The sequence below is a fragment of the Alnus glutinosa genome, chromosome 13 (assembly GCF_958979055.1).
Source record: "Alnus glutinosa chromosome 13, dhAlnGlut1.1, whole genome shotgun sequence".
NCBI lineage: Eukaryota > Viridiplantae > Streptophyta > Magnoliopsida > Fagales > Betulaceae > Alnus > Alnus glutinosa.
Window position 1 is genome coordinate 22450128 of NC_084898.1, and position 13565 is coordinate 22463692.

Genomic DNA, 13565 nt, shown 5'->3' on the forward strand with positions numbered 1-13565 from the left:
TAAAGAATTCTAATCAATCTTGTATTAGTTGGTAATCTCTCACAATTACCTGTCTGAATTATCTTAAATTCAGACAAATTATCTCAAATGATCTAATCCATCTTATATTAGTGGGTTTAGTTAGCTTTAACAAGTTTGATGAGTTCTTTCAGCCAAGTTGCGTTTCTTTGCGTGTCTTGTTTATCAAATCACTTTCATACTATTTCACCCACTATATGTACTTTTTTTTTTGGGAACAATATTTCATCTTCTGATCATCAGCTTCCAATAATTACTCTGTTTTGATGGAAATGGGTCGACCTCTTTGTTGCTTAACAGCCTTCTATTTTCTTCTAACGTTGTTCAGCTTTGACACAGAAGCTGGAATTGTCGGAGTAAATTATGGGATGGTGGGGAACAACCTCCCGCCGCCGAGCCAGGTTGTCGCACTCCTAAAATCAAGAAGTATAACGCGGCTTCACCTTTTCTTCCCCAATCATGATGCCCTTCAAGCTTTACAGAATTCAGGAATTGAAGTCATCCTCGGAACACTAAACCAGGATCTCCAAAGTCTCGGGAGCGACCCATCATTCGCCAAAAGCTGGGTTAACACCAATCTAGTTCCATATTCCAAAACTATCCGTTTCCGGTGCATATCGGCCGGCAACGAAGTCATCCCCGGCGACTTAGCAGCCTATGTTTTTCCAGCCATGGAGAATCTAAAAGCAGCATTGAATGCTGCTGAACAACAACTAGCCTATAATATCCCAGTAAGTACTTCAATGTCAACGTCGATTCTTGGACTTTCATACCCACCTTCTCGAGGGGAATTTTCCGGAGATGTGATTTCGGTGATGAGATCAATAGCAGGTTTCTTAGCAGCAAACGGAAGCCCGCTGCTTGTGAATGTGTATCCTTACTTTGCATATGTGAGTAATCAAAAGCAGATTCCGTTGTCCTATGCACTATTTAACGGCACCAATGTGGTGGTGAAAGACGGAGAGCTCGAGTATAGAAACCTCTTCGATGCTATGACTGATGCTGTTTACTCGGCGCTGGAGAAGGTGGGTGGCGCCTCTGTTCGGATTGTTGTGTCTGAAAGCGGATGGCCATCCAAAGACGAAAATGGTGGCGCTGCATCAATCGCTAATGCCCGAATGTATAATAACAACCTGATTGCGCATGTATCGGGGGCATCCGGTACACCAAGGAGGCCGGGGAATAGCACAGAGTCTTATGTTTTCGCCATTTTTAACGAGAATCTCAAACCTCCGGGAACAGAGCAGAACTTTGGCTTGTTCTACCCAAATATGACCGAGGTGTACCCTATTGATTTTGCTTATTAATTACACGGGATGTGTTATTTCTACGTCATATTATCTTACATCAATTCTATACCTTACTTTACATCAATTCTACACCAAGATACATTAAGTGTGAATCCTATGTATATAGGATTCACATATATGAAACTCACATGCATGAATCACACACATTATATATCTTGGTGTAGGGTAATGTGATATAGAAAATTATTTCCCTAATTAGACAGATGAAAAAGAAGTTGTAAAGTGATTATCGGCCTTGATTTAGGGTGTATTTGGAATTACGATTTCGTAGACAATAAATGCGATTTTAAACCAAATTGCAGAACATAAATCGTTTAGAAACTGCGTTTTTAAAAATTGCAATTTGAAAACGCAGAAAATCAGTTTTTTCAAATCGCATGTAAGTTGATGCTTTTTTAAAAACGTGAAATTTTAAAGGCTAATTTGAGATTTTAAAGGCTAAATTGCGATTTTGTCAAACGTTTAACTGCGTTTTTAAAAATCATTTTTTTCAAATCACACACTTTAAAATCATTATTTTAAATCACACTTTTTAAAATCGCAAACCCAAACGGATCCTTAGCCAATTATTTTTCGAGAAAAATGCTTAAGTAAAAGAAGTATATTCTTTTTATCAAGTCAGGTTTTAATTTGTAAATTTACTTCCTATGGTTTTAATCTTTATAAAAAAAGAAAAAAGATCATTTCATTAGAGTTTCTTTAAATTTTTAACACCTTGACACTCTGGCTTGCCATGTAATGCCACGTTAGCATAACACGTCATTATCATGGTTTTAAAAAAAGTTAACAGCAAAGAATTAGAAACGGTGCGTTTTTTGTTTGAAAACAAAAGGTCTTTCTTCTTCTTCTTTTTCTTCTACTTACTCCCCTTCCTCTCTTAGCCCTCTTTTACATTGCCAATGCACTCAAAAAGGTGATGCGATCAGTATTGAATTTGAGATAAATCACTATTAAATTTTAATTAAATAAAATTTTTTAAAATTACATTATATTTAGGAGATATAAATCCTACTTACAGCATTATTTATATGAAAATAAATTCGATTATGTTGCACAATTGAGAGAAGTAAATAGAATTAATAGAATCCGTTGTGCTAATGGGCTTATCAGTAATTGCCATACCAACCCACTCATCCAAGCTCACCCAATTATTGGTACACATATTCTCTTTCACACCACTTTCATGCAACTTAAGCAATTTTCTTAACCACCTCATGAGCCCTGAATTTCAAGCTTAAGGCACGATAGGAAGTGGAAGAACATGGGATAAGAACTAACGATAAGCAGTTTAGAACAAACCATTATTATAAAAAGCAATCCAAAACTAAAAAAAAGATACTTTTGTACGTTTCCTCTCAAACTCTTGCCGATTTCAAGCCATTTATTCGATACATATTCATTTAAGCATCAGAGGCATCTCCTATCAACCCACACCGGCAAACTCTTTTGTATACTTCTATCCTCTTTTACTAGTGCTTTTGATTGATATTTTGACACTTGAGAAAAGCTATTCTAACAAAATCCGGTATATATTAGATTCTTCCTTGGACAATATTATAGGGGGAGGGAGCTAATTTCTACACCGAAGACAATTCAGTCTACTCTAATCGACTCTAGTTAATTGAGCACAAAATGCAAAAAATATAAAATAAAAAACAAAAAAATAAAACAAAAGTTGGTTCGAATCAAAATCTTGTCAATGATTACAATTAGTATCAATTCGTGTAGCTAAAACGGTACCTCTCCACTCTTAATTCGAGGGGTTGGAGAATAATTAAAGGGCTACTCTTACTGCATAGTTTACTTTTACTTTTGGATTAAAAACAAAAATCTCTCTCTCTCTCTCTCTCTCTCTCTCTCTCTCTCTCTCTCTCTCTCTCTCTCAATTATCTAATAGAGGGAATATTTGCAGGCAGTGACCATCACTCCCATATGAACAGCAAGTATTGGACAAGCAATTGCCGGCCTAAAACTCTAAATTGAATGTGAATTTGCCAAGCTGCCACTTGCACCCATTTTGAAACACCAAGTAATTTTCTTCGATATTCAATGACAACTACATTATTTTCAATGCTTATTGTTAGTTGACTAGGATCCCCAGAAGTAGTATTTAGTGCCGAGTTTAGTACAAAGTTTTTATTACTACAGGAGTCAAGATCGAAGGAGAGGGAAAGAGTTCCCAAAGGTTTGTTTTATTCTTCATCCCTTTCTAGTCTTATTTTTCAGTATTAGATCTTCTCTTCTTCTCTCTTTGTTTGTTTTTTTCTTTTCTTTTTAATTGAATGGGAAAGAAGGGTTACAAATTAAAAGAGTTTCTTTCCCACTTATTATCCGGATAGAAAAGAGAATGGAAGATCATATGAAAATGATTTCAAAAACAAGATGTACGTAAAGCGGTCCATTTAACTAAAATATGTGTTCGAAAATTAGCACATCGAAACTCTAACATTGTATGTAGTGACTAGGTCATCTCAATCGAGCATATCATGGGTTTCTAACATTGTATGTAGTGACTCTAACATATTTCAGTTACAATTTAACTTCTAAAATTATGTGCTTTCAAAAAACCATCATGTTGCTTGCGATTTGAAAAATGCAAAACAATTTACGTTTCAAATCGAATTTTTTTAAAAGCACAATTCCAAGCGATCTATTTTTTGCGATTTGATTTCAAAATTGCACTTTTTATCTACGAAATGGCAATGTCAAATGCACTCTAAAAAAGTATGTAAAAAGTACATGCTATTAAAAAAAACATGTACTTCTCACATACTAATGAATACACGTCATTTTTTTAGAGACCGAGTTGTAAGCTAAATAAGAAAGAGAAATTTCTATCCCTTTCTTATTTAATGCACTTGAGTTTAATTAATACATATCAAATTCAAATTCAAACTCAAATAATGCATTTTATTTCTTAACTTCCATAGACCAAATATATTTTCCTTATTTATATGGTCCATGAGCATTCCTAAACGCATCTATGGCACACATTTCCTGCATTTTTATATTTAATTACGACAAATGCTTGAAAATGCCATTGTTTATGGGTGTGTTTGATCTATCTATAAGCCTTACTTTCCTCTTACTTAGAGACTTCCCGGTATGGAGGAGAAGAAAGATAGTCCTAAACAAAGTCATCAACAAGAGCAGACTGAAGAAGAAAAGCCTGATGAACAAGTGGAGGCCGCTGCTGATCATGAAGAAAAAGTCATTTCTATGCTTGAAAAGAACCAGTTACCCGAGGATACAGATCAGAAAGAAAGACATGAAAATAAGGCAGAAATAAGTGTTGGGTCGTCCAAATTATCTGGAAAAGATGGAGAGGGGAGGCAAACAGATTCATCAAAGAAATCAAAAGAAGGTTCAAAACGAAATGCCAAGGAAAAGCACACGGTCCCTCAACCATTTTCTTTTGCAACTGATAAAAGGATGTCTAAGGAAAGACGAAGTAGTTCAATGGATTTTTCTGCAGCAAATGAGGAAAGAAGGTCAAAAGAAAAACGAGGTTCAATTGATTTCAAGGCCCCACAACCCAAACTATCGAAATCTTTCAGTATAAATCACAAGTAAGTCCACAACCCAAACTATAGATTTTTTATTTTTTTTATAAGTTCAATCACGCAATCCTTTCATTAAATTAAGAACACTGCAGAACTTGAAGTCATTTATAATGATATATACAAGTTTTTTTTTTTTTTTTTAAGAGTTAATTTTTACTGTCACATCATTAAATTATAAGACAGTTATATAATATGCTACTAAATAGTAGGAGTGCACATGCGGCCATGCGGGTACGGTTATTTGTAATATTCATAGCCATATCCGCAAAATACAGATATCACTTCTAGATATCCGCGTTTGCATCTGCATCATATATTTTTTACTAACCGCATCCGTATGATTATTACGCACGGTTATTATTCGCTATTAGCATGTTAGTTATATATTAGGCCTATTTTAGCTTTTTGGACCTTCTTTGGGTCTCTATTCGAACATATTTTAAGTGACTTTAAAAATATTTTTAGTATTTTATACGTACATGTTTTAATTTTTATTAAGTTCTATTGTTTTGAAAATATATTAATTTCACATTATTTTTACCTTTTTGTCCAAATATTACACATAAAAGCAAGACAACCAACTAAACCTCATATACAAATATATATTTTCTTTTAATAACAGCATATACAAATAGTAAATAGAATACAAACAATATTTAATAATATCCATCAGCATTAGCATTACTCTTTTATTTAACTCAACGTTCCAATGGTACGTACGTACAGGGTTGAACCCTCAGCTAGTGCCGGAGAAACCTCTAAACTGACGCGTGCGAATTCTACTCGTGCTAATATAACAAGTACCAAACCTAAAGCTCCAACTCCTAAGCCTGCTGATAAAAGAATAGAGGTGAGTGAGTTGTATTGACTTTTTTGTGAAATCGTTTTTTCGAGACTTGAAAATCACTTTTCTTATATGTATGGTTGTGCTTGAAGAGATATATGTTACACCCAAAACATGATTAACTTAGTTATGTATGATACTATGATGATTATATAATTATACTACTCAAACGTAGTTTTGTTTTTGCCCAAAGCTACAAGAGCATTGAGACAGTACCAAAGATGATTCCACTGCTTAAAAGTTATTTTTGTTAGCGATAGCAGTATATATATTAAGATCATCACCTTGGTAATTTGTATGCATGTATATGCAGAAGCAGAAAGGAGAGGACTTGGAGATCAATAAACTTGCAAAGACTTCCACATGTAAAACAGCACCATTGCAAAGCTTCTACAATCAGACAGATCCTCCATCAAAGCCTGCATTAAGGATCAAGGTAAGATTTATATATATCAACAAGTTTAGGAACGAATAGGATCGAAAGTCAAATTAAACGGATTGAAATTAGTATTTTAAAAAAAAAGAAAAAAAAGTTACTGTTCTTAGTGACAGTTTTTGGGTGTTTTAGTAAGCCATTTCGAAGGGGTATCTTTCGCCTTTGAAAATCTGAAAAAATAAATAAATAAATAAATTAGACAAAGGAACTTGTTGGAATGGGCCGGCGGAAAATAGCTCCTATGCCTAGCTAAGTCATAAATATATGAAAAAAGGCTTAAAAGAATCGTAAAAATTGTTAAGTGTTGGAAAAAGATCCATTACCATTCTTTCCTTCCTGTCTATATAGTAGTTTGAATGTAAGGAGTACCATACTGGCCATGTCATGCGCACTATCCCCATACTCGAGTTAGATGATTCAACTGTTAAATTCGGCATGCTTACTTGTTTTGATTGAGAGAGCTTATGGTAGTCTAATCATACCCAGGTACAGTAAGCTATTATACATATCGTGTCCGTATCTTGAGATCCCGAAGAAGTATGGTCCAAAGATCTTATTTATGGTACTAGTTTTGTCAAATCAGTGTCAGAGCTCCTTATCTAACAAGTAGCAGTTAAGTCCTTACTCCGACAGGCTTTGTTGACCAGGCATGTATGCCTCCGATTAGCGATCAGGATTTACCATTCGTAATCGAGAGCTGTTGATGGGCTCCAATGGTGAATGGGGATTGGCCCTTCAATGATTGACTAAGGAACTGGACTTGCTTGCTGGGGCCCAATTCCCAACAATTGCCATTTTTATTTGGAGCTTATCCTATTAATATAGTGTTTGAACGCCAAGCTAAAACATATGTATAACAAAAACGAAGAGAATTAAGATATTTTATACAACAAATGGATCTCAATATCATTGAATGATTGTGATTATTGGTAACCGGGCAGTCATAATCTGCAGATCCCCGTCACACGTCCGAAATCTCCTTTGCTTGACCAACGAAGCAAGTCTATCTCAAATTCCCAGAGCAACAAAATACAAGACAAGGGAAAGTACTCGGCTTCCAAGACGATAAGTACTAGCAGTGCAAAGGAGACCATAACCAAAATACTGATTGGTTCTCGGAAGATTTTGAATCCCGCAAAACAGAAGCTTAAAGCTGATGTTTCGGGTGCATGATATGATCAACAGGATTATATATATATATATATATATGTTGAACAAGTTTATAAATTGCATGGAAAGGAAACGTCGACGCTTCACTTGTGCTTAATTGGCTTGCAAATCAATAAAATGTGGCTACCATTCTCAAAATCTGCAAGCTTCTCCGGCATTAAGTACTGTTAGATTGATAACAGTGGATATATGTTATATATGTTTGGTTTGTAATCGCCCTTCTTGAGCTTTGTACTGCATTATATATAAGAGTTTGTACAAGTTTCTCCGGCATTAGGATGTTTGACTTGCTCCACGCCCTTATCTGGTTGTTTAGCTTGAGATTCAATATTAAGTAGGGCTACTAATTGTTTACACGATCCAATCATGAATTCCAAAAAAAGTAGTGGGTTAAGGTTTGACCCGTTTAATTAAATGAGTCGAGTTAATTAAAGTCGATCTATATAATCTTATATCAATGTTTCAACCTGGCACGCGACATAAAGACCGACAATTTTTGACACAATCTGTGAGCACAACACTAACCAAACACAAAATTAGTACATTATGGTTGAGAAGTTTAGCCCGTTTAATTAAATAAATCAAATAAGGGATAACCTATATAGTTTTATGCTCATGCATGAAAGTTTTCTTATCCAAAAAGCGCTACCGTATAAGCATTGTGTTACGATGACATCAACTCTGTTGACTTCTGAAAATTTGAAAGTATCTGCATTCCGTTTAGGTGCTGTAAAAAATACTACAATTTATATTGAATTTTGCTTTATTTCTTATTTTCATGAAATGCTTAAAATTAAATCTGAAACTTTAAAAAAACTATGGCATAGGGGCTATAGGTTTTTTTTTGAGCAATCCTAAGCCCAATAAAAAATAAGATGTTTAAAAATAAGAATGCGAGTTACCAAGCTGGCCAGACCAAGGCCCAAGCTGAGGTGAGTTTTATACTACATTAATGTTCCATGCATGATATATACATCGATCTTAGACGATGTAAAAAAAAAAAAAAAAAGACATTTAGTGTCGTTTAATACGTACGGCGTTAAATTTAGCGCCGTTTACTATTAAGTGTTGCTTGAATAGTAAACAACACTTTTGAAATCTCATCTTTATGTTTAGCACCGTTTTCAAAGCGACACTATTCAAATGGCACTAAATGAATAGTGCCACTTTTTCGCCCATAAACGGTACATTCAAACGACACTAAATACCAAATTTTTCTTGTAGTGATGGATCATGGATGGATCCCTTTCATGTTTGGAGCCCTTTTACCATGCATGCATGTTTTGAAGGGAAATGATAGTTGGGGCCAACTTGCTGGCCCCAACAGGCTTTTTTAAATAAAAAAAAATAGTTTTTAATGAAAAAGCAACTTCTGATGTCATTAGAAGTTGTTTTTTCATTAAAAAAAAGCCCCTTTTAAGGAGCAGGGGCGGGCAAGTTGGCCTTTGCCTATCATTGCTCTGTTTTGAATTCCAAGAAAAAGCAAGCGGTATGATGGAGAAGGCCGGCAAGCAATGCTACCCAAGGTTCCAAGGAATCATGCCAGAGGTTCAACATTAATGTTGTAAAGCATGTTTTAACTAATATTTAAGTTATGACAATTATATATATTAACATAAACTCACTTTGTTGCTAATTAATTGCTTACATATGGTGTTGTATTCATTATAGATCGAGTACTGGACAGCAGATGAAGTTTAAGGCGCAAGAAACTGCTAATGTTGTTAAGAGTACACTTGATATAAACAAATGAAACTAATGAAGTTCCTCGAACTGAACCAAAAATTTCCTTTCTTTATCACCAATCGAATCACTGTTCGAGACCCAATAATATTCTCCCCAAATAAATTTTGTGCTTTTGACTCTTAATTTTATGAATTTTTGTATTTCTTTTTCTTTGCACTTTCTTTAATAATTATTCTTGCTCTTAATGATTATCTGATGGTCAATTTGTCATTTGAAGGGAGCTCTTTCACAACATTTCCAGCACGGCAACGTTTTATACTACAACATCTATGCGGTACTTTTTTAGTACTGCATGGAAGCCGGATCCTGTCACGCAGCTTCTAAAGTACAATTAATTGCAATGCTTCCAAAATATTCTATTATTTTGGATCAGAATCATAATGCTTCCATTAAATAGGAAACTCAAATTTGGGTGCTAACGATATTTCTAAAAATAGATTTGAAACTTGATTGTATGAAAATGATAAAGGGATAGATGTCTAACATGTCCCTATTTACAATATTCACAGTCGCATCCACAAAATATGAATATCACTTTTAAATATTCATATCATGTTTTTACTAACCATATCTACGTATGCACGTGCAAACAACGGATAATTTTGAATACCAATTGCAGCCACAAATACCCCCCCTAGCTGGTATAGGTTATTACAAGCCTTTTCATATTAAAGTAGCTAGACTAGTTTTCAACCTAATCCATATAACCAAGGATCTGAAAATAGGCCAAGGGCCAGTTTAATAAGATCTTGGTCCATTGGCCAAAAAATGGGCCACCAAAAATGTGAAGTAATGAAGCCCGGAGTTTAATAAAAGCTATTTATACAAAAAGTTTGTAGAATTAGTTATTTTTATTCAATTTTTCGGCGTTTGTTGAAAACTTTTTTTTTTTTTTTTTTTTTTTTTTTTTTTTTTTTGGCATTTGACGTCTACAGAAAATCACTTTTTTTTTTTTTTTTTTTTAATTCAATCATATTAACTTATAAAAATGAAATCAATTTTTATTCGTAACGTAAAAATATTAATATAAAATAACCTAAAATTTGAGTTTTGGCGGTGGTACGTCGGAGGTCCAGTTGTGGTTCAATGGAGTTCCAATGATAGTCTGCCGGAGTTTCGACGATTTGAGAAGTAGAAGCTCAAACTTGAAAAAATAATTTATGGTTTTAAAAGAAGGAAAATCATTTTATGACAATTATAGAAGGTTTTCTGGTCAACCAAAAATGTTTTCGATTTGACCACGATTTTCCATCGTACCAAACACCAAAAAATAGGGAAAATAATGTCCATAAAATATTTTATGTTGAAACAAATGGAGTCTAAAAGTCAATCGCTGCAATATGGTAAGCCAATTAAAGAATAATTTTAGAAGTCACTCTTGTGTCCCTCTAAAAATGGGGTGGCTTTAAAAATCATCATTTAATCAAAATTTAATAGTGATCAATTACAAGCTCAATGGTGATTTTAAAAGTCATCTCATTTTTTAATGGACACAAAAGTGACACATAAAAAACTTCTAACATTACTCACAATTAAGAGCATTTACATCCAACTTCAACAACTTTTCTCTCCGTATATATATAATTTTATTTTAACTACACACTTTTTCAAAGCACTTACGTCTTACTATCTATTTTATCTATTCATTTTTATTATACCATTTAAATATTCTCTCTCTTTCAAATCATCTACATAAAGTTATATTTGTACTCAAATTTCTATCCCAAGTAGCCGGTGGGAATGTTGTAGTTGGTTGTGAAATTGAAGTGGGCGAGATAAGATATATAATGCATACACATTTATATACATTCCCAGAAGATAATATAAAGTATCAAGTTAGATCTCATCTAAAACGATTACACCCTACAATACCAAACAAAAACAACCCTCTCTTATCTTCTGGAAGCTAGAGCCCTTCCCCGTAGTAGCAGCCAGCTGGGAACATACCTCATATTCCACACAATTTATTCAAGCTCCTTAATTTTTTTTATTTTTTTTTTAACGTTATTCAGGTTAGTAGTTGTAGCATATTATTACACAAAATGAACATCTTCAAAAGTGCTTTCTCCAAAGAAAAATGCTAGACATTCTAATATTTTTTTTCCAAAATTTGGTTATAACCTCACGTCATATTAGAACCAAATTCTTAAAAAAAACATTTAAATCTCTAGCATTCCTCTTCGCCAAAGTACTTTCCTCCTAAAAAGCCGCAACTAAAGCCGGTGACTTTCCGGCCATACCTTTGATCTCTTCATTGTCGTCGTCGTCGTCGTCGTCTTCTTCCACTTCCCACATAAAGTTTGCATAGGCCCCCAACACCTTGCTGCATATTTAAATAAAAAATCAAATTTCAATATTATATATATATATATATATATATATATATATATATAAAACAAAAACAAAAAAAAAAAAATAGTGATAATGTAAAATGCAATTCCTATATTATAGTAATAATACGACAGTAAAAATTAATCATTTTTTACAAATAATGATTCAATAACTTATTCTCATTATCACGTCATCAAGTGTATAGCATTCATGTGTAATGATTCAATACTACCTAAAGATACAACTTTTCACCACCTTACTTATGTGGCAAGGTGGTCCCCCACTACTTTTTGAATTTTTTAATTTTTTAAAAATAAATTAAGGTGAGGAACTACCTTACCACATAGGCAAAGTGGTAAAAATTTGTATCTTTAGGTGATGTTGAATCATTACTCAGTATTCATATTGTAATCTACCAAATAGATTTTGAATTTGAGAAATTAGATTTTTATATCTCTTGTACATATTTTTTTAATCAACCATTGAATCTGTAGGACATACATGTAATGAATTCTTCTACAATTAGATGACGTGACCGAAAAAATTAGTCATTGAATCAACGATTAGTTCTTTTTTTTACTTTTTATTTTTTCTCTTTCCAGTGCTGACGTTGTTCAATTATATAACAATTGTACATTAATCTAGTAAATAGAATTCTAGTAAATAGAATTGTTCTTGCATCGGTTACTCCCTCCTTTTTCTTTTTCTTTTTTTGTAAAATTATTAACAAAAAATAATTAATTAATGATTGCTTGAACATTTTTTATTACTAGTAAATAATTAAATTTATTTTTTTTGATCGACTTTTTTTAAAAAAAAAAAACCTGAGTCTATATCTCACGATCATAACCCCTCTTATTTGAGTTAAATATTTTGCATATGGAGAGAAAATTGAAAACCGACTTGATCGAGGAGCAGGAAAATTTAATTATTTAACCATTATTTGCTAATAATCTCTTAAAACGGATCAAAATAATGGATTACAAGGATCGAAGAACAAATAACAATGGTGTTGGTGTATTTTAGGAGGGGGAGAAAAAATGGTACCTGTCATCAGGGGAGGCGTAAACGGCCTGATCGAAGTAAGACTTGGCTCTCTCTCCGTCTCTATGCGAATCCCATATTAGCTTTCCGTACAAAGACAACAATTCTCCGTCTCCCGGACTCGCTAATATCGCTCTTCCATAATACTCTTCCGCTCTCACTGTATCCTTCTCCACCTATCAATTCCACATTTGCACTCAATAAAGTCAGCATGATCAGATTTATGTTAGTTTCATTGTTTGTGTCAAATTGTAGCACAAGATTTTTCCAAGTAGTACCTCGTGCAAGAATTTGCCGTAGTTTCCAAGCAAGAGCGAATCGCCAGGGTTTGATTTGAGCATTTCTTGATAGTACGCGCCAATCTTGCTCCGATCCTCACCGTTTCCGGTTCCGTGATCGCCGTCATCACCTGGTTTTCTTCCTCCGTCGGAGAATCCCAGGTCCTCCACTGGAATCCCGCTCTCCGGCCATATTCCTGGACCTTTTGATAACGATATAAATCCGTCGTCTTCTCTTTCCGAGACGCACTCCTCTTCCGGTATTCTCGCCGGAAAGGACTGGGATCCAGCTCCGCTCAGTTTGGAGCCCCCGATCAAGTCGCTTTCCGATAACACTCTCCGGATCGGATTCCCTGAAGAAGAGGCTCTCCAGCGATTGGTGTCTAAATGCAGGGAGATCCTTGGGGAACCGAGGGAGCTCCTCTCGCCGGAGTAGACGCCGGAGACGGAGTCATGCCGGGAGAGAGAGACTCGAGGCGAACCAGGAACTGCCGGGTGGGACTGAACTGGGACCGAACCGGTTCTCAGAAGCACAGCACTCATGACTGATCTGTGTGAGCTTTTCGTTTCGCTTTTGATTTAGTGCTCGGTGAAAGCTTTTTGGGGTGGGCAAGATGGGTTTTGATATATATATATAGGTAATTGTGCACCGTCGGATATGCTGACGGGTTGACTTGTAGGCCAAACAAGATGATGACACGGGTGAGAGTGCACGTGATGGTGGCTGAGGAGTAGGCACGCCCGGTGGGGTCGGCGCTGGACCGCTGGTTACCTTTTTTGGGGGAGAGATAGGCGTAGACTGAGAGAAGCGAAAAAAATCAAAGA

General features: G+C 34.8%; 3 protein-coding genes across 3 annotated transcripts; 2 read left to right on the forward strand and 1 right to left on the reverse strand.

The window, feature by feature from the left end:
- The first annotated feature begins 229 nt into the window (after positions 1-229).
- On the forward strand, positions 230-1348 carry LOC133854979 (putative glucan endo-1,3-beta-glucosidase GVI). Its single transcript, XM_062291268.1, has one exon. The coding sequence runs from the start codon at positions 285-287 to the stop codon at positions 1323-1325; it is 1041 nt and encodes a 346-aa protein (XP_062147252.1). The 5' UTR covers positions 230-284; the 3' UTR covers positions 1326-1348.
- A 2136-nt stretch (positions 1349-3484) lies between these two features.
- On the forward strand, positions 3485-7583 carry LOC133854871 (protein WVD2-like 3). Its single transcript, XM_062291135.1, has 5 exons — positions 3485-3513; positions 4422-4897; positions 5618-5741; positions 6049-6171; positions 7126-7583. The coding sequence occupies exons 2-5, from the start codon at positions 4434-4436 to the stop codon at positions 7342-7344; spliced, it is 930 nt and encodes a 309-aa protein (XP_062147119.1). The 5' UTR covers positions 3485-3513; positions 4422-4433; the 3' UTR covers positions 7345-7583.
- A 3282-nt stretch (positions 7584-10865) lies between these two features.
- Positions 10866-13355, reverse strand: LOC133854843 (uncharacterized). The gene is made up of 3 exons (XM_062291112.1): positions 12741-13355; positions 12466-12638; positions 10866-11410 (listed from the first exon to the last, which is right to left on the reverse strand). The coding sequence occupies exons 1-3, from the start codon at positions 13281-13283 to the stop codon at positions 11287-11289; spliced, it is 840 nt and encodes a 279-aa protein (XP_062147096.1). The 5' UTR covers positions 13284-13355; the 3' UTR covers positions 10866-11286.
- Positions 13356-13565: the final 210 nt, after the last annotated feature.